General features: G+C 38.7%; 1 protein-coding gene across 1 annotated transcript; it reads left to right on the forward strand.

The window, feature by feature from the left end:
- Nucleotides 1-579: 579 nt before the first annotated feature.
- On the forward strand, nt 580-21,331 carry aebp1a (AE binding protein 1a). Its single transcript, XM_080046873.1, has 22 exons — nt 580-1,172; nt 7,730-7,887; nt 8,130-8,217; nt 9,211-9,279; nt 9,860-9,916; nt 10,083-10,142; nt 10,247-10,306; nt 11,102-11,179; nt 11,435-11,544; nt 12,293-12,432; nt 12,744-12,828; nt 13,333-13,477; nt 14,989-15,068; nt 15,702-15,825; nt 16,229-16,425; nt 16,707-16,880; nt 17,474-17,599; nt 18,071-18,317; nt 18,820-18,959; nt 19,056-19,155; nt 19,525-19,736; nt 20,167-21,331. The coding sequence occupies exons 1-22, from the start codon at nt 911-913 to the stop codon at nt 20,542-20,544; spliced, it is 3,090 nt and encodes a 1,029-aa protein (XP_079902999.1). The 5' UTR covers nt 580-910; the 3' UTR covers nt 20,545-21,331.
- The last annotated feature ends 277 nt before the right edge of the window (nt 21,332-21,608 follow it).

Raw genomic sequence — 21,608 nt, forward strand, 5'->3', positions numbered from 1 at the left:
CTATTGAAACTACATAACATTTTTGGGCCATAAAAGAAAAGGAATTTATATTTATTTGTATGTGACCATTGCTTCTCTAAGTGAACCCCCACTGACCAGCCCCAGATAACAGAAACATCCTTAATTTTATCATTTATACCAAGTAGTTTGAAGTCCTGTTTCTAAGTATCTTTAGTAAACCAAACTAAATATCTCCTTTAACTAGATCTAGTTCAACTTATTCCAGTGTGCACTTATTGGTATAGTTTTCAAACAATGCTTTCAAAGTATAGCTTCACCAAAAACATCTATTTTCTTTAACTGTTGCTGTAAAGTTACATTTTCATTTTTAACCAATGCATTTTTTCACTGATGTCCTATCCTCCACATTAGGCAATTATATAGTCTATAGTCTAATCATCAGCAAACCATCTTAAAAACTGCTCTTTTCTTAAACTGTTGTATTTTCTCTTTTCTCTCCTTGTAGGAATGTCCCATGTGGCTGAGTCCCCGCCCCCTTTTCTTCCGAGATGGGTGAGGGGAGAGAGTGGGGCTGAACGAAAAAAAAAAAAAAAAAACTCCCCACTCCAGACAGATGCATTTCCTGCACTCTCTGTCTGCTTTGAAAACCTCACTGCGCACCAAGGAGCAATCTCTCTCTATTGCCAATAAGCTTAGCCCTTTTCCTCTCAAAGAAACCACATATATATACGTTTTTATGTTGTTTTTATACATTGTTATGCCTTCTTGACCTTTCTTAAAGGGACCCTATAGACGTCTGGAATCTGTGCATGCATCTGCGGGTCAGATGTAGTTTTTTTTTTGCAAATCCAAGTTTGAGAGTTGGAGACTTTTTGAGATTTAGTGCTTTTTAACTTGGAGAAACATCTGGTTGTAGCTTATTGGTTTTTTGCAGTGGGAGAGTTTAGAAATGAGGGCTAGGGTGCTGCTAGTTGCATGGGTGATTTTATGTTACTGCGTTTTGGTAAATTCTCGAGGATATGTGGATGGGGATATTGTCTCCATTGATGGCCAGGTAAAGGTGAGAGAAGAGCGGGGATTGGTGGATAGTAGGGGAGACAGGGGTGCATTGGAGCATGTTGAAATGTCTGATGAACCGACGGCCGAAGAAGTGGTGGAACCGGAAACGAAAAAATCCAAGAAGAAGAAGTCACCTGAGGAGATAGAGGCAGGTAAGTCATTTTTGGTTTTTCAAGTTAGAGCTGTGTGTGTGTGTGTGTGTGTGTGTGTGTGTGTGTGTGTGTGTGTGTGTGTGTGTGTGTGTCCTTGATTTTATATATGTTTTAGCTACTTAAAGCTGTAGGGCGTAACTTTTTCCAAATATACGTAAATGAATGACGGTTATGTTCAAGCCATCGGCAAATGAGTTGACACAAAGTTGATTAAGCCTATCAGCTCCAAAAAACTCTCTCTGTATTTCTCAGTATGGCAGCGTTTACAAACTGGTGTCCCCCTCTGACACTGGTGCAGGAGCTTAGAAAAAAATCCCAAGAAGAGCCCAAGAAATGTTTCAGTTGTTGATTCTACTGCTAAGAAAAAACCTGGACGTACAGCAGAAGGTATAAAATCCATGTGCCATCACTGAAGGCTTTACCTCAGTGTTGTTGTAATTACTCAGTATTCCTCAAGAGGGGGGGACAGAAGTTACGAACTATAGCTTTAAATCCCTTGATACACTATAAATTTGTTCAGAAAAAGTCAACAAGTGATGTCCAAAGGCAAAAACATGACTTTTTTAATTATTAAGTTAAGTTAAGTTGCTTTATTTGTCAATAGGCACACACAGACATGCAATGGAAATCACACACACATGGCAAATCGACATTACATGACTTATTAGGTGTTGTTAATTATGGCTTATTATGTAACTTCTGTAACCTAAATCAGCCACACATGAGGAGAGCTGACTGCTATTGGCTGGTGGTTTTTTGCTTCACACAGCGGAAAGTTAACAGTCAAGAACATCAGTGCCTCTGGACTAATGTTACTGTGCTCGTAAAATCCCTGTCTGCGCACTCACGGAAAAAATGGTAGTGGAAAAAATATCTCCGCTGTTGCTCAAAATCTGGATTTGCCACAGATGTCTCTCTCTCTCTCTCTCTCTCTCTCTCTCTCTCTCTCTCTCTCTCTCTCTCTTTCTCTCTTTCTCTTGCAGACATACAGCTCTGGAAAAAATTAAGAGACCACTCCAAATGTTCAGTGTCTCTCGTGTTACTATTTAGAGGCATATGTTTGAGTAGAATGAACATTTTGGTTTTATAATAGAAACTACTGACAACATTTCTACCTAATTCCAATACATTTTCTTGTCATTGAGAGCATTTTCAATAAGTTATGTAGAGTTGAACATTTGAGAAAAATCCAGACTGGTCTCTTAATTTTTTTCCAGAGCTGTAATTGAGGCCTATGCGCCATTCTTAGGGTAAAAAGGCTAATTATCAGAACGTTTTAGTAGTCTAAATCAAAAGGTCCAACATGTACATTCAGGTGTTTATTTGACTAAACCTTGTCTGTTTGCGTCTGTATATTTCTCCTATACAACCATCTTTAACGGCCATTATCTCAACATTAGTTTTTTTTTATCAATATTCTGAACCAAAAATCTCAACTTCAAAACAACTTACATTAACTAAACTTTCCATAATCATTCTCAGCACTATTCTGAATGTTAATACAGAAGGATTTGTTCAATATGTTTTTAATTGTCTGATTTATGAGACATTTTCTTCTTTCTTGCTGACATAATTGAGTTACAGACGCCACTTTTACTGCAAAAATTTTTTTTTACTATTCTGTGTCAAAACAAGCAACTCAAACTAGAACTTACTGGCATTGAGTGTTGGTCATGGAAGGAGTTTTTTGAAGTGCCAATAAAATGTCAGACCACCAACTTAGTCACTGTACTTTTCTGCACAGTCATCTCTGAATCCTTCTCATCAAAACAAACTCCCAAAGTATTTCCCAAATTCAATCACACACACACACAATTTATATAGCACTTTTTCATTCCATTTCATCCCAGATTCTTTTGGAAATACAAATCATAAGGTAAACACAAATGGCTTTAAAGGTGTAGTCAGTGATTCTGGAGAACGCTTGTTGTCAAAATCACTTTCTGTCAAATCAGTGAATATCTCCTCATGATCTGCTACCTGTATGTACTGTGTGTGGAAAAAATGCAGTGTTAATACACAGTCTAGGCTCTGTAAACTGGCATGTTGCTATATATATGGTGGGTCCCTTTTTGTTTACATACCAGTTCACAGAGCCTAGGCTATGTATTAACACTGGATTTTTTTTCAACACACACAGTACAGTCAAGTAGGGGATCGTGAGGAGATATTCACAGATTTTGACAAAAAGGGAATTCGACAACAAGCGTTCTCCAGAATCACAGACTACACCTTTAACAAAATCGTAAATTGTCCATAGAGAAAGCTGAGAGTCTTAGCTTCAGATAACAGAGTTCAAACCAAATGTTTTCCTAACTCTAAGATTGATTGCAGCCGTTTTCCTTTTCAGTGTCTCCTCAAAATCTTGGCTACGAATTCAGACCGGAGTAAGAGGCAAGAGTGTGTGTGTGTGTGTGTGTGTGTGTGTGTGTGTGTGTGTGTGTGTGTGTGTGTGTGTGTGTGTGTGTGTGAGAGGGAAAGGTCAATAGCATATTGTATATATTCAAACCAGACCCTCAAACAGTTTTTCCGATTGCTAAGCCACAAATCTGAAACATTTTGGCTATTTTTCCGAAACTCTACACACTAACTACACAACCTTACAGCAAACCATGCAGCTAAACATTAGTCTATTCTTGCAAAATAATAAAGCTTTAGTGCGTAACTTCCTTTTGGACATCACTTGTTGACTTTTTCTGCATACATTTATAGTGTATCAAGGGATTAAAGCTATAGTGCGTAACTTCTGTCGACCCCCATGAGTAATTACAACAACACTGTTGGTGCATCTTCATGAGGTAAAGCCTTCGGTGATGGCACATGGATTTTATACCTTCTGCTGTATACAGTATGTCTAGGTTTTTTAGCAGTAGAATCAACAACTGAAACATTTCTTGGGCTCTTCTTGGGGATTTTTTAAGTGCTCCTGCACCAGTGTCATGAGGGGCGACACCAGTTTGTAAACGCTGCCATACTGAGAAATACAGTGTTTTGTGGAGCTGATAGGCTTAATCAAGATTGTGTCCAGTGTATGGGGCGCCCTTGGCTCAGTTGGTAGGGCGTCCCCCCCCCATGGGCCTCGGCCAGCAGCGGACCCGGGTTCGATTCCAGCCCGCGGTCGTTCTCTGCATGTCACTCCCCTCTCTGCCCCATTTCAACTCTGTCTCTACACTATCAATAAAGCATAAAAATGCCAAAAAAAATACCTTAAAAAAATATATATCCTATATATTGTGTCCAGTGTTAAGACACAGCCTAGGCTCTGTAAACGGGTCTGTGCAGTCACAGAAATGCCCAGAAAAAGGTAACTTAAGGTTTACGGTAATGAGACGTGGAGCCAGTCTGAGTAATGGATTGTCTGTGAGGGATTTTCAGTGTTTAAGGAAACAGTGGAAACATGTCTAGAAGAGGAAAACAAACTGCCCTCTGTGTGTGTGTGTGTGTGTGTGTGTGTGTGTGTGTGTGTGTGTGTGTGTGTGTGTGTGTGTGTGTGACTGTGTGAGTGTGTGGGACTGCGTTGGAGTCGGATGATGGATTTGCTGTGTGTGTGTGTGTGTGTGTGTGTGTGTGTGTGTGTGTGTGTGTGTGTGTGTGTGTGTGTGTGTGTGTGTGAGTGTGGGAGTCAAACTATGCTTACATAACAACCCTGGATTAAAGACACTGAACCTTAAAGCCCTTTGAAGATCTTTCCTCTCTGCAATATTCCATGTAGTTCAAAATGAAAACAAACAATCTAAACGTTACAAGCAGTTTCTCATCAGACAGTTGTGTTGGTGTAAATGGTAAATAAACGTTTGGATTTGAAGGTTCGCCTCCATTCATCCGTTGTTTAAATTTTGGAAAGGCGGACTGTACTTACTATAAAAAACATAAAAGTTATTGCAACATTAATACAACTAGAACTTTACACATTTCATTGGCATTTTTCTATTTGTTAAATGGGTTACTTACCCAGAACTAATTCACTGGCCCAACTTTATAAAAAAAAATAAAGTTAAAGCTATAATGTGTAACTTTTTTATATTCGTTAAATTGGTTACAATACAAACTCTTTACACTTTAAAAAATAAGAAACTGGATCAACATAAAAAATGTAAGATATCAGAATTTGTATGCATATTTTTTTTTTAAAGTATTTCCAACTTTGGCATTATTGAGTACATCTTAGGAGTCTTTTATAACGAGGAGAAGCAGCTTTTAGTTTTTATGCACCAAATATCTGGAACAAACTCCCAGAAAACTTGAGGTCTGCTGCAACCCTCAGTTCTTTTAAATCGAGTCTGAAGACTGTTCTGTTTCCATTTTAACCTGTACTTTTTATTTAATTTAAATGTTTTACTTCTTTTCATTCGCTTTTAAATGTCTTCTAATGTGTTTTATGTATTTTAATCTTGCCCCTGTAAAGCACTTTGAGTGGCCTTGTGTTTGAATTGTGCTATAGAAATAAACTTGCCTTGCCTTGCCTATAGTCATGTATATCTCCTCTGTGTTATGATCCATGATTTTCAACATGAAACCAAACATGTTATACATAATGACACGTGTTTATGTAAATTCTAAACACTGAGCTAATTGTTGGTCAAAATATTTGGATCTGGAGGTTTATTTGCCTGTTGACGTTTTGTGTCCAACATAATACCATACCATGTAGTGACGCGTGCACACACACACACACACACACACACACACACACACACTAACACACACACGCACTATGTCAAATGTGTTTATATGTTGGCGTTGCTTAAGTTGATACGTTTCTGATGACATTGTTATTGCTTTCAGTTATTTTCTCTGATCTCAAGCCACGCTGGATTTATTTTGGCGGGGTGTTGCAGTTTAGACTAGTTTTGTTTTGAAAGGGTCTCTGGGGATTGCGGTGGGAAAATACGCTGTAATGATCACTTTCTACCAGAGGGGGGCGCAAAATGCACTCTGATAAGCAAGGATTACAAAGTACAGTTTTAAAGGTGCTCTGAGGAACTTTTAAATAGTTCTGAAAACAGTCTCATTTTTCCTCTGATGATCATAAATTAAATGTAACAGCAAACGAGACCATCAGTGTAAAGGAATGTTATTTTTATATAGTTTTTCTTAATGCCTTTGTCATGGGTATACGCTCACCCAGGAACAACAGCTGGCGTAGAAAAAACACTACCGCTTTAGTCCAAAGGGGGCGCAAGAATTAACACAAATTGAAAGTTCCTTGGAGCACCTTTAAGTTAAATTCAAATTAATAGATTTAACGTTATGGTCCATACCTTTCCTAACGCTGTACTTAAAGCTGGGGTATGTGATTTCTGATTGGTCAAAGTTAACATGAGCTGTACGCGAGGCTCTGGTTCTCTGTTCTTATTGGCTGTTGGGACTGTCCATTCACTTTGGCACGACTTTGTTGGTGTAGAGAGCGTGTCAGGGAGGGACCATAAGGGAGGGACCAAAGAGAACAAGTGGAGCGGTTGAGGTATTTGGATTAGAATCTCTATCCCAACTGCCATTTTCTCTCCAAATCATATACCCCGGCTTTAACTTTGTTTAATCTTAAAACTATACTAACTATCTCTATCAGAGAAGCAGCTATGTGGAGTTTATTAGGCCTTGGCATTGGTCCTCATTGTGAGTTAATTCCATAAATGGTCTGAAACCAAAGAACTCTGCCAGAATCCTGCTGTGTTAAGCTGTGTGTGTGTGTGTGTGTGTGTGTGTGTGTGTGTGTGTGTGTGTGTGTGTGTGTGTGTGCGTGCGTGCGTGCGTGCGTGCGTGCGTGCGTGCGTGCGTGCGTGCGTGCGTGCGTGCGTGTGTGTGTGTGTGTGCGCGCGCATGCGTGTTTGTGTGTGTGTGCCTTAGTTTTATCTTCTTTAAAGGTACATTACGACATTTTCTGTGCTCACAAACAAACTGAGGAGAAACATTTGGTAATAAAAGCTCTAATAAACTGCACAGCTGCTTAACATGACCTACTTTCACACACTTAATGTTAAAGGTGCAGTGTGTGGAATTAATATTGTAATATTCAGATATTACACACTGCAACTTTAACTAGTTTCAAATAACTAATTATTTTTCCTCTTTTAACCCATCTATCTCATCGCTTTGGCGTCATATGTTTCTCAGGCCCCTAAGACTGTGTAAAATATTTGGTGTCAAAGAAGAAGTTGATAAATACATAATTTTTTCAGTTCATGCAAATTAGCTCAACATTCTTCCATGCAGACTTCTATGGTCCAAGAGGCTTTTTTGTAGATTACATTGAGCTTGACTTTGACGTTGCCCATTGTAGTTAAAATGTCTCCAAAATTTCACTTTTTCAGTTGTATGTTTTCTTAAAAAAAAAAAATTATAATAAAGTTTTTAGTTTTTTATTCTCCAAAAATGCAGGAAATGAAGTGTTTCACGCATATAATTAAATAACTAAATGTTTTTTTCCTTCTACATTTCTGTAACCTGACAATTAATCTAATCTAATATCCCAATCGGACAGGAACTGAAAAATGGAATCGTTGCAACTCTAGTTCCACATAACTAAATGTGTGTTCCTCTCTTCTACATTTCTGCAGCGCGGGCAAAGAAAGCAGCGGAGAAGGAGGCCAAGGCAAAGAAGCAGAAAGGTCCCAAACCAACCAAGAAACCAAAAGCGCCAAAACCAACGAAAAAACCCAAATCTCCCAAACCTACTAAGAAACCTAAGGCTCCCAAAGCCACCAAGAGACCCAAGGTATGTCAGGAATAGGTTGGATGGATTGGATTTAGTTTATTTAATTTTCATTTAATTTAACCTTTATTTATACTGGAGAGATCAATTGAGGTGTGTAGGTGTGTGTGTGTGTGTGTGTGTGTGTGTGTGTGTGTGTGTGTGTGTGTGTGTGTGTGTGTGTGTGTGTGTAGATACAATTCGTTTTTTGTGTTGTTTTTTAAATACTTACGAATAATTTAAATTAATTTTAAATGAATTCCCAGGTAGCGACCACAGCGCAGCCCGACAGCAGAAACCCTTCTATTGAGGAAGAGGAGGAGAGACTGCTTATGGAGCTCGGCTGGGACACCCGTAAGAACACAGTATTATGAGAGCGAATGACTTGGTTTATTGTTGATATTATATATATTATATTATTATATATTAATGGGAAATATCTTTAACCCTTTGATGCACAACTTGGACTTAATAGTGAATAAAAGTGTATTCTTACTTATTACCTAATACGATTTTTTACTGCCAATTTCTAGTAAGTAAAGTTGGTGTATAGCAGGATGTTAGCCTGGTCCAACCAGACCATCGTACTTCATTTAATTTGTACAGAAGGTCTGGAAGTGCTGTAATAGACAAACGTTCACTCACTTGGAGGCGGGTGTCTGTCGAAGTTTAAAACTATTGGATCTGCCCAGTGCCACTCTGGATCAGCCAACCAATCGCATAACGTTGGTCGTGATGTATGTCATGAGCCGGCTTCTGACGGTGCCTTCCAGTTGGACTGGGAACTCGGAAATTTCCGACTTCACTACATATTGTAGTCTATGAATCTGCCAGTACCTGGCAACAGTAACTTGTTGGAGCCTAACGTTTAGTTATTTGGATGAGAAAGGTTTTAGGCGTCCATACTTTCGCGAGCAGATGCACTGGAACACAAACAGGTCGGAACTCGGAACTACCAAGTCGGAAATCTCCGAGTTCCGAGTATAAAGGAACGCAGCATTCAACTGAAACTGGAGCGTGACTTCGACGTCATCATTCTCAGCCACTCGCTCTGTTCGCTGATTGGACGTTCCGAAATTTTCCTGAGCTAAAAACCAAAAACACATCTCAGCCCCAGACTGACTACTGAAGGGAAAATGAAATTTGAGCGGAAATAGGTAGGCGGGCGGAACCAGGCTAGTAGGACGTAGTACATATAGAATCATTTTGTCAAAATAATTATTTTCACAGTGTTTTGGCCGAAACAATAATTAATTTAATGTTTAAATATGTTTGTTTTGCACCATAACAAACACATTGCTAATAACAAACGTCTCTGATATAAACCGTTTAACTTGATCTTCACAGTGATTCGCCCGGTGGTGACGCCCCCAACCCCTGGAGCAGAAGGAGAGGAGCCAGTCGAACCCGACCTCGGTAAAAACACTATTTAGTGGATAGTCAGATTAGGGTATAATACTGTAAGAAATGTCTATATATTTGTATAAATGTGTATTTGTAGGTACGTGGTAAATGACTAAGGATGTCATGCTGCCTTACTCATCTCTTTCATGAGGTCTCTAAGGAATCGGCATCACAAACTCAAACTGTCGACACTTCTAGGATGTCAGATTAACAGTTTCATCAACATTTATTCACCCAGACGCCAAAACGTTTCATGAAAGTTTTTATGACAAATCTCGAGGGCTACAGCTGTTTATGAGCGCTGTTAAGAGGAGTGAAGCGTCGTCAAAACACACACACACACACACACACACACACACACACACACACTCTCTCTATATACTGGGTCAGAATACATTATCTAGCACTTTTACATAGTCCATTTAATTTTATATTATGGGTATATTTCTGCATATGTATTTTTCATGTGAACTTATGCACTGATTAAAATGGTGTTTTGGAATTTTTTCTTTTAGTTTGATACGATAAACGATATAAATATGATGCTAATAGATTAATAGCTTATAGATCATATTGTTTTTGTTTTTCACAGATCTGATGCGCCGTAATAAACAAGCGACAACCACCGAGACCATCATGTATATACCAGGTACCCTCTGTTATTAATTTAAAAAATACATTATATGACGAGTTTGACACTATAAGTCTATTCTAGATGACTGACAGCTGAGTAACAATTATTTGGATTTATTTTTATTATTTATTATTAATTAATTAATTAAGAAAAAGTTTACATTTTCTCTTTGTTGTTTCAGAGGAAGTCACCACTGTCCCATATGCCGGCGCCTGGTATGAAGAATATGATTATGCAGAATGTACGTCCATCTTTAACGATCGCTTCTTACCAATAAATATACAAGCTTTATATTATTAATATTATGTAAATTGTTTAATGTTGTCTGATTCTGATTCTTGACAGTGGCCGATAAGAAACAACAAGAAGAGGAGGAGAGAGCTCGGAAAGAGAAGGCAGAGAAAGGTATTTTATAAATTGTTACTACACGGCACTGAGAAATGCTGTGTTCTGATCATAAGTTCTGATTGGTCAATCAAGGCATTCTATGGGCAATTATATTTTGATAATGCCCCCTGTTAAGGACAATTCACCATTGCTATGGGCGCTATACATTATCCCTTACCTACATGCTTGATAATTTTTCTTCTAGAGAACAAATCCCAATAAACTTAACCAAAACTAAAATATTTTATTACTGCTCAATGTAGTTTTTCTTTTAAAGTAAAAAAAACCTTTATACAGCTCTGGAAAATATAAAGAGACCACTTCAAAGTATCAGTGTCTCTGGTTTGACTATTTATAGCTTTATGTTTGAGTAAAATGAACAATTTTGTTGTATTCAATAGACTACTGACAACATTTCTACCATGTTCTAACACTGCAAAAAATAAAAAATAAAAAGTGAGGAATGAGGAATGATCCAAATGTCAAGGCTATACTGTCTTCACTAGATTTCTGAGTTAATGTTACGCTTAAAAGTCTTATACAACATATTGGTGTTTCTAGTAAAATAAAATAAAAACTTACAAAATAAGTACTGTGAACACGTCTGAAGATATAAACCTAAACGGACTAATCTGACCCGTATTTCTAAGATTGTAAACACATGGGAAATACACTGTACTTACACACATATGGGAATATTTAGTTTTTGACACACACATTTTAGTAGTAATGCCAGGGACTTGTGTGTGTGTGTGTGTGTGTGTGTGTGTGTGTGTGTGTGTTTATGTCACATGTTGTTTTGTCATTATACAGCGGAGAGACAGAGGAAGGAGTGGGAGCAGGAGGAGGAGGAGAGACTCAAAAAGATGTCTGTGCCAAGTGAACCAAAAAGTAAGAAAAATATACTTTTTTTCCCAATTTTGGAAGTTGAAAACACTTTAAAAATAAAAAAGACTATGTTTGGGTCTTAAAAATGCATAAATTACACAAAGAACAACATATTAACAATCCCTTCTGTATCTGTACTTTACTTTAGTATTTATCAGTCAAATCGTGTATATGTGCGTCTGTCCGTCTGTCTGTCTGTCTGTCTGTCTGTCTGTCTGTCTGTCTGTCTGTCTGTCTGTCTGTCTGTCTGTCTATCAGAATGCCCTCCTCTTGGCCTGGAGTCTCACCGTGTAGATGACGATCAGCTTCTGGCTTCATCTCAGTCTCACTTCGGCTTCTCGGCTCAAAGGGGACGACTCAACATGCAGGTAAACGTCACACAATATGAGGTTAATTAGGTGCATAACACATTTTTAATTGTAGAAAATAGTCACACATGTGTATCAGCTTATTTGTATTCACAGATGTCAGTTTTATTCACCTGCAATTTAATATTTTCGGGGCGGCTGTGGTGAATTGTGTAGGGCTGACGCCACATGTCCAAGTGTCCCTGAGCAAAGAGACACTGAACCCCAAATTGCTCCCAATAGTTAGCCTGCACCCTTTCTCTGTGACTAAAAACTGAACATACGTGTGACTATTTTCTACAACTTAAATGTAGTTATGCAATAAATGAACCTCCTTACTTACAGCATCAGCATCATATCATTTAAATACATGCTACATACTGTATAAGTATAAAATGTTAAGTCTGCTCTCAATAGTAAATAGTAGGATCTGTTTACACATTTGAATTTAATGAAAAACTCAATACAATGTGAAAGAATATAATTGAATGTGTTTCTAAGGTAATGACTCATTGTAAACAAATAATAATAATTGTAAAGAAAATTTAAAAAAATAATAATAATGAAAATAAAATAAAAATGTCTAAAAATAATCAATAAATAAATAAATTAATTAAATAAATCTCTCCCTGTGTGTCTGTAGGGCAGTGGTAATGATGAAAAAAAAAATGTGAAAGAAAAAAAGAACTTGACCTAAATAATGGTAAACAAAAATTAAAAAAAAATACAATTTATTAAATAATTAATTAAATCTCTCCCTGTCTTGCAGGGCAGTGGTAACGATGACGACCTGTATGGAGGCGGCTGGTGTCCTGAGCCAGAGGAGAACCGTCACTGGTTCCAGGTCGACGCTCACAAAGAAGTCGAGTTCAGTGGAGTCATCACACAGGGGAGGAACTCTGAGAATACGTAAGAACTGCACACAGACAGACAGACAGGCAGACAGACAGGCAGACAGACAGACAGACAGACAGACAGACAGACAGACAGACAGACAGACAGACAGACAGACAGACAGACAGACAGACAGACAGACAGACAGACAGGCAGACAGGCAGGCAGACACACATCGCAAATGCATGCGCTGCCGGCACGCACTTGCAAATATCTTTTTAAATAACAGATCTTTTCATCTTTGATCTTGGGGGAAGGTATCCAGTATGTTCAAGAAATCTGCAACGTCTATTTCGATTATGGATTTATCTAATTTTTCTTCCCAGTGAGGATTTCGTCTCTTCCTACTTCGTGGCGTTCAGTAACGACAGTCGTGACTGGACCACACTGCATGACGGCTACGCTGAATGGGTGAGCGGACATTTCCCTCAAACTTAAGAGTTTTAGTTTTAGCCTAAAAACACAAAAGTCTAGTGCAGACAGTCGCCTTAAAAAAATTTACCCTGCGTTCCATACTGTCTACTATTTAGTATGGTAGAAAAAAGATTTAGTATGTCCTGATTCTTGTGGCCAGATTTAGGATGGTTAGAAGTACCCAGATGTGTACTACATCCGGCCAAGATTTTTAGTGTTGAAAACAGCATCCTATTTGGGCGATTCTGACCCACAATCCAGTGCACACCGGAAGTGACGTCACATCGACGAAGCGTCCGTATGATTCATCTTCTGCAGTTGGTTTTGAAAGGTGCTATATATACAGCTCTGGAAAAAATTAAAATATTGTCATTAAGAGCATTTCTATTAAGTAATGTAGAGTTGAAGATTTAAGAAAAATCTCTTACTTTTTTCCAGAGCTGTAGCTATATATAATTATATATATATATAAATAACTTACTATTCTCATTCTGTCTGCAGTTGTTCTACGGGAACGTGGACAAAGACACTCCGGTGAAGAATGACTTTGCGTCTCCGGTTGTCGCTCGTTACATCAGAATTCTTCCTCAGAGCTGGAACGGGTCTCTGTGTCTGAGAGCAGAGATACTGGCCTGTCAACTGCCCAGTTAGTACACACACACACACTCACACGCACACACAGACACACACACACGGACAGACACACACACGGACACACACACACACACATACACACTCATTTATATCACACACACACACACACACACACACACACACACACTCATTTATATCACACACACACACATTTATATCACACACACACACACGCACGCGCACACACACACACACACACACACACACACACACACACACACACACACACACACACACACACAGACAGACAGACAGACAGACAGACAGACAGACAGACAGACACGCATGCGCACGCACGCACGCACGCACAGACAGATAGACAGACACGCACGCACGCACAGACAGACAGACAGACAGACAGACAGACACACACCTTTAGCCAACTTTTATACCCATATATAATAATGACTATAAAATCAATTGATGTTTAGTTAAAGTTAAAGGTGGAGTCAGTGATTCTGGAAAACGCTTGTTGTCAAAATCAGTGAATATCTCCTCACGACCCGCCTGTCTGTACACGTGTCTGCTGAAAAAAATCTGGTTTCACAGCCTAGTCTCTGTAAACTGATATGTAAACAAAGGCGCCATCATAGCATAGAGTACACACAGTACTGACAGGTTAAAGTTTATGATTTTGACAACAAGCGTTCTCCAGAATCGCTGTCTCCACCTTTAATACGGTGATTTAATAAATGTACTTAGTAACTTTCCACCACATCTCCAACATGCATATTAAGTCTGCAGCTAGTTTTCAGCCTTTCACAGCGTTTTAAAGGTTTAACGACCTGATGACTCACTCAGTTTGACTCATTCCTTTAGGGAACATGTCATCGATGGTGGAAGAAAAAAAACATAATTTCTGCCAGATTTAGACTTTAAAATGTTTCACAACATGAACCTCATAACCTCAAAGTGTTAAAGTGTGTGTTCCATGTGTGTGTGTCACAGAACAAGTGTTTCCCGTAACAGGCAGATTGTTATATATATATATTTATTTATTTTACTTTATTTATACAGGTAAATCCCAGTGAGACCAGAGACTCTTTTGTATGGCTAACTATCGACATTCACACTTTAACAGCAGGAATAAATCCAACAGTGTTAGTAACATTATGAAAAAATAAAAAAAATAAAAATCATATGAGGGCTGTTTTTGAAATTGCTTTTATCGATGAAATTAATAAGAAATTTTGGAACTTTTATCTCTGAACCTCTAAAGTTGCAGAAATATTTGGGCTCCGATCGTACCATAGATGGATAGTATATAAAAGGATCGTTCACAACAAAACATTACATGCAAGAATCAACCCTGTTGGCACCAAAACTATAGCAAACCCGTCTTGCCGGTTTAAAAAAGCATATTTTGTTTAAAAAATTGCTAAAAAAAATCTCGCTCATCACAAATACTTTTCAAATATTTGCCAAAAATCAACAATTTTCATGAACAAGATGCTGTAAAAAATATTAAATTGTGCACTCATTAGTTCTCCTTGTTTCTCTCAGGCAGCTACCGCAGTGAGAATGAAGTCAACCCTACGGATGATCTGGACTTCAGACATCACAACTACAAGGAGATGAGACAGGTAGGAAAATAGTAAAGTGCCTTATTAACGAGTCAGAGATTCTGGAGAACGCTTGTTGAAAAAAAAAATCACTTTTTGTCAAAATCAGACACTCGATCCGCTATCAGTCCATGTGTGCAAAAAAAATGGTTTGTATACACAGCCTAGGCTCTGTAAACTGGCATGTTGCTAGCTACAGTGGGCCCCTTTTGTTGACATACCCTTTGTTTACATACCAGGCAGTTTACAGAGCTCAGCTGTGTATTAGCACCAGTTTTTATTCAGTGCACACACACACACAGTACGGAGAGTTACAAATCGTGAGGAGATATTCTCTGATTTTGACAACAAGCGTTCACTGACTCCACCTTTAGATGCCACAAAGAATAATATGCCAAATGCATGACACTCTCTCTCTGTCTCCCTCACCCTGTCTGTCTGTCTCTCCCTCTGTCTGTCTCTCTGTCTCTCCCTCTGTCTGTCTGTCTGTCTCTCTCTATCTTTTCTGTCTGTCTGTCTCTCTCTATGTGTCCCTCACCCTCTCTGTCTGTCTGTCCCTCTGTCTGTCTGTCTCTCTCCCTCTGTCTGTCTGTCTGTCTGTCTGTCTGTCTCTCTCTCTCCCTCTGTCTGTCTGTCTGTCTGTCTGTCTCTCAGATGATGAAGGTGATAAATGAAGAGTGTCCGAACATCACGCGGATTTATAACATCGGTAAAAGTTCTCAGGGTCTGAAGATGTACGCCATGGAGATATCAGACAACCCCGGAGAGCACGAGACAGGTACAAGACAGACAGACAGACACACAGACACACAGACAGACACACATACACACACACACACACACACACACACACACACACACAAAGCAGACAGACAGAGACACACACACAGAAACACACACACAAAATCCCAAGAAGAGCCTATGTTTCAGTTGTTGATTCTACTGCTAAGAAAAAACCTGGACGTATACAGCAGAAGGTGTAAAATCCATGTGCCATCACTGAAGGCTTTACCTCATGTAGATGCACCGACAGTGTTGTTGCATTTACTCATGGGGGTGACAGAAGATACATTTGGCAATGGCTTAAATGTAACCGTCATTTATTTATATGGAAAAGTTATAGTAGTGTTATTGCTAATAAATAAGTTGCCATGCTATTCCATTTCTTCCACTGTTGCTAGGTGAACCTGAGTTCCGGTACACGGCTGGTCTCCACGGTAACGAGGCGTTGGGCCGAGAGCTTCTTCTTCTCTTGATGCAGTTCATGTGTAAAGAATACAACGACGACAATCCCAGAGTGGTCCGCCTGGTGGAGGGAGTGAGAATACACCTGGTGCCTTCACTCAACCCAGACGCATATGAGCTGGCCTATGAAATGGTACGAAAGGGCCATTTACTACTGTATCTTAAAGGTGCAGTGTGTAGAATTTTCTGGCATTTTTCAACAGACTTGCTAGAAATGGAATATAACATTTATAAGTACGTTTGAATTGGTGTAAAACCGCTTGAAAACAAAAGTTTTATAATAGGTAACCCCTACATGGAGCCCGCCATGTTGCACCGCCATGTTTCTACAGACTGCATCTTAACACACACAGTACACACAGTACACACACACACAACTTGCTATCTAACAGTACCCCCTTTCTTGTCCTCCAGGGCTCAGAGATGGGTAACTGGGCGCTGGGACACTGGACAGAAGAAGGTTACGATATATTCCAGAACTTCCCCGATCTGAACAGCATCTTATGGGGCGCGGAGGACAGGGGCTGGGTCCCTCGGGTGGTCCCAAACCACCACATACCCCTACCCGAAAACGCTCTAAATGGATCTGTGAGTTTAATGCAATGTTACCAAGACATAAAAGGCTGTTTAAAACCTTATAGGAGAGACACTGCAGGCAAAAATATCCGTTTCTTTTTCATGCACTGGTCAAATTAGAGATTTTTTTTAAATCTATTTTGCTTCCATAACATGCTTACTTGAATACTAGTATAAATCAAAGGTCCACAATGTACATTTAGGTGATTTATGAGACATTTTGTTCTTAGCAAAATGCATTTCTAAGACATAGTATTCTCTGTAAGAACTTGGAATTCTAATATTTTGTCAAAATTATTTAAATATTTTAACTCTGGATTCATCCAACATCAAGAATTTTAGTTTTTAAAGAGATGCAAATGTACAAAGTATTAGTTAAATATATATATATATTTTTAGCTACATTTGCATAAATATTCAAACATTTATGAAATACACATAATACAAAAAAAATGGTTTTAATGTCAGTAATCAACCGTCAAAGTTTCATGATGATATCTACAAGTTAAAAAAGTTAACCCTATTCACCTGCAGTGTCTCGTCGTAACACTAGACAATGCATTTGCCATTTAAACATTTAATTTAATTTGTTTTCTCCACTGTAGCTTGCGACTGAGACCAGAGCTCTCATCTCCTGGATGCAGCGAACACCGTTTGTTCTCGGAGCAAATTTACAAGGAGGAGAGAAACTGGTGGCGTATCCGTTTGACATGCAACGCCCACCACCATCTGTAAGGCTGTTTTACACACACACTCACTCACTCTTGGAAAGATAACCTTATAATAATTTAGTTTTTTTTAAAGTTAAAGGTGAAGTCAGTGATTCTGTAGAACGCTTGTTGTCAAAATCACTTTGTCAAAATCAGTGAAAATATTCTCACGATCTGCTACCTGTCTGTACTGTGTGTGCGCTCCAAAAACATCATAAGTTAATACACAACCTAGGCTCTGTAAACTGGTATGTAAACCAAGGGAACCAACGTAGCTAGCAACATGCCAGTTTACAGAGCCTAGTCTGTGTACGTTTTTTCCATTGCACACCTAATACGGACAGGTAGAGGATCATGAGGAGATATTCACTGACTTTGACAAAAAAGTGATTTTGACAACAAGCGTTCTCCAGAATCACTGACTACACCTTTGAAATCATGTACAATTATAAAATTATAATGTAACTATAATCAATCTAATGTTTTGTCCAGTTATTAGACGGCCGGCGTTGGAGGACGAACTCAGAGATGAGCGAGGAGACGTGGGCGAGAATCCAGCGTCAGAACGAAGGAGCTCTGAGAGAGACGCCGGATGACGCCATGTTCAGATGGCTGGCCATGTCCTACGCACACAGTCACCTGACCATGACCGAGACATACAGAGGCTCCTGCCACGGAGACGATGTCACTATGGGCCAAGGCATCACTAACAGGGCAGCATGGAAGCCTGTGGTGGGAAGTAAGTAAAGAAACCTTGATAAAAAAAAATTACACATTTTTTTTTTTTTTTTAAGTAAAAAAGTTCAAAAGACAACAAAAAGAAAATTTAAAAAACAAAGGGAAAAATGGGGAAAAAAGTGGTGGTCAAAGTATGATGGTGTATTGGGCCACTGTGCTAGCAAAACAAAAATATGTAGCCGGGAGACAGGGGTATTTTTTTCAAGAAAAAACTTGAAACTTGAAAAAAAATAAGGTATTTCTCTCTGAGAATATCTGATATTAATGCTTCTAATGCATTAATATTGCCGAAATTAGCAATGCTAATGCCAAAAATGTTACGAAAAGATTAGAAAATGTTCAACATTAAAGTGGGATATTGAATAAGGGTGTTGGCAGAAGTATCAGTGTTGAAAATATGGACATATTAAAAACTATCTGCATAGCTACACACCACTGGGTGTTTAATGGGGGGGTCTAAACTGACCCTAAAAAGTAAATCTTTCTGCTCCCCTCTCCCTCAGGTATGAATGACTTCAGCTACCTGCACACCAACTGCTTTGAGCTGTCCCTGTTCCTGGGCTGTGACAAGTTCCCCCATGAGAGTGAGCTTCCTCTGGAGTGGGAGAACAACCGAGAGGCGCTGCTGGGGTTCATAGAGCAAGTGAGGAATAGACCAATAAATATATGAGATCTGTTACTATAACTGTCTTCACTGGGTTATAATTGAAAGCCTTACTGGTACATGTAAACTTTCCAGGTAAACCGAGGTATAAAGGGCGTGGTAAGAGACCAGGAGGGCAACCCGCTGCCTAATGCCACCATATCAGTGGAGGGAATACGCCATGATGTCAGGACAGGTTTGTCTGACACAACACATTATTAAGTTGTGGCCTCGAATTGTCACCAGAGGGGCTCCGTATAATATTCTGTGTTTTGATTCTGTAATTTTAGAGCAACCTTGCAGAAGAATTACCTTCCGAATCCTCCCTCTATTACCCTCTCTTATTTCATTCAAATGTTTTATTTATATTCCTGTTTTGTTTACACAGTGGGTTAGAGTCCCATGGAAATAGTTTAAGTCCTGTTTCATATTTTGAATTCGCTTTTCTAATGTCTATTCTATAATTGATGTATTTTAATCTTGATGTATTTCTTGCCCCTGTAAAATACTTTGAATGGCCTTGTGTCTGAATTGTGCTATAGAGATTAACTTGCCTTGCCTCTAGCTCAAACCGGTGACTACTGGCGCCTGCTGAACCCTGGAGAGTACCGGGTGACGGCCAAAGCGGACGGTTTCACGCCCCAGACGAGGCTGTGTATGGTGGGCTACGACGCCGGAGCATCAGCCTGTAGCTTCACGCTACCCAAGTCCAACTGGGACCGCATCAAACAGATCATGGCTGTGCACGGGAACAGGCCCATTAGACTGGTCCCCAAGGTAAATGTTAATATTTACATGTATTTAGTTTTTAAAGTAATTTTTTTTAAAGATTTTTTTAAGATTTTTTTTTTTTTCATTATTTTTTTTTTTTTTTTACAATTAAACAAAGACAAAATACACTCAGTACACATTTTCGGAATGTTTTAATGAAGAAAATGTCTCATAAATCAGACAGTGAACAACATATGAACAAATTCTTCTGTAATAACCTTCAGAATAGTGCTGAGAATGATTATGGAAAGTTTAGTTGATGTAAGTGATTTAGAAGTTGAGATTATTATTTTTATTTTTTTGGTGAAATAATATTGCAGTTTTATTTTTATTTCTTTATCAATTGACAAACAGAAAAGTAAAACAAATATTTTAAAATAAAATGTATGGTTTGCACACCTTACTAAAACTGTCTTTTTTTATCCATTTCCCCTAGGTAACCGTTGCTAAGACCACCACAGCCAACCCGGCGATGGTTGCTAGCACTACAGAAAGCCACGCCACCTTACAGCAGAGAGAAAGACTCCGGCGTTTACGAATCTTACGTTTACGGAGGCTACGTTTGCAGCGATTGCGACAAAACGGACAAAACGGACTAAACTTGACTCCTGCTACCACAACGACAACCACCGTAGCAACAACAACAACAACAGTTCCCACGACAACAGCTACACCTGAAACCGAGAGCACCACTTCCTGGTATGACTCGTGGTTCCCTGGCGATTGGACGACAGAGAATCCGTTCGACAGCATCAACTTTGACGCAGAATCAGGCCCTACGCAAGACTATCCATTTGAGTACACTATCGATTGAGTGTCTGTACATTAAGTGAGGTCAGATTTAATAGTATGCTTTCATCCACATGTCAATTTGAGTTATGTGAAGTTTGCTAAAAGAAATGAATGTGAATAAAGCAGGTGAAAGTGTAAGTCCAATCAACGGCTTAAAGGAATACTTCACCCATACGGAACCGGCGTTCTATCATTATAATATCGCTATTATAATATAATGAATGAGGTTTTTCTTCCCTCAGTCTTTCCCTTGGCCCAGCTGTCCTGTTAATCCTACATTTCCCCATGTGTGAGTGTGACATCACACATGGTAAAATGTAGGGAAAAGACCCTTGCAGGCTACATGTGGATATATTTTTGTATATGGAATAGATTTCAGATCTGCTAAGATGAAAGCGTACAAACTTTGTGTCCAAATTTGTGAAATGTCATCAAATTTAATTATGGGTGGAAACATACTGTTATACAAACCCCCCTCCTGTATTAACCTATACAGTTTATGGTACTAACCAATTCAGTTTGCTGCAACATCACAGCTTTGAAAATATACAATATAAGGGTTGATTCACTTATTGGAGTGATGGGATTTTTAAGGAAATTAATGAAAGAAAAATGTGTTTTTGGAAAGTTCTTCACAGAGAATTGGTCTGGAATGGGAAGCTTCTGCTAAGCAGAGACTAACAGGATATGAATATGATTATGAAACTGTGTTATTAGAAATGTATGTTTATCCTAATGTTTCTATAACGGCTTTACAGTGTGAACGCTGACTCTGTATCTTCAAATAAAAAAATGGTGATTTTCTAATTTACCTTCGTCTGTGCATTATTTTACAAATTAGTTGAATAACATTTGTCCATAAAGTCTCATTATTAATAGAAAATACATATTTTGCAGTAGGATTGAAACGTTGCAGATATCATAGAAAAGTCGGGAATACTTTTCAATAAGGTACACACAATTGTAGTACCTACTAAATAGTTATGTGTTACCTACTAAATAGTTATGTGTTACCTACTAAATAGTTATGTTACCTACTAAATAGGTAACGCAAAAAAAAAAAACTTATCTGGAGAAACGTATGTA

Source organism: Ammodytes marinus (genome assembly GCF_949987685.1).
Source record: "Ammodytes marinus genome assembly, chromosome: 18".
NCBI classification, from domain to species: Eukaryota; Metazoa; Chordata; class Actinopteri; order Uranoscopiformes; family Ammodytidae; genus Ammodytes; species Ammodytes marinus.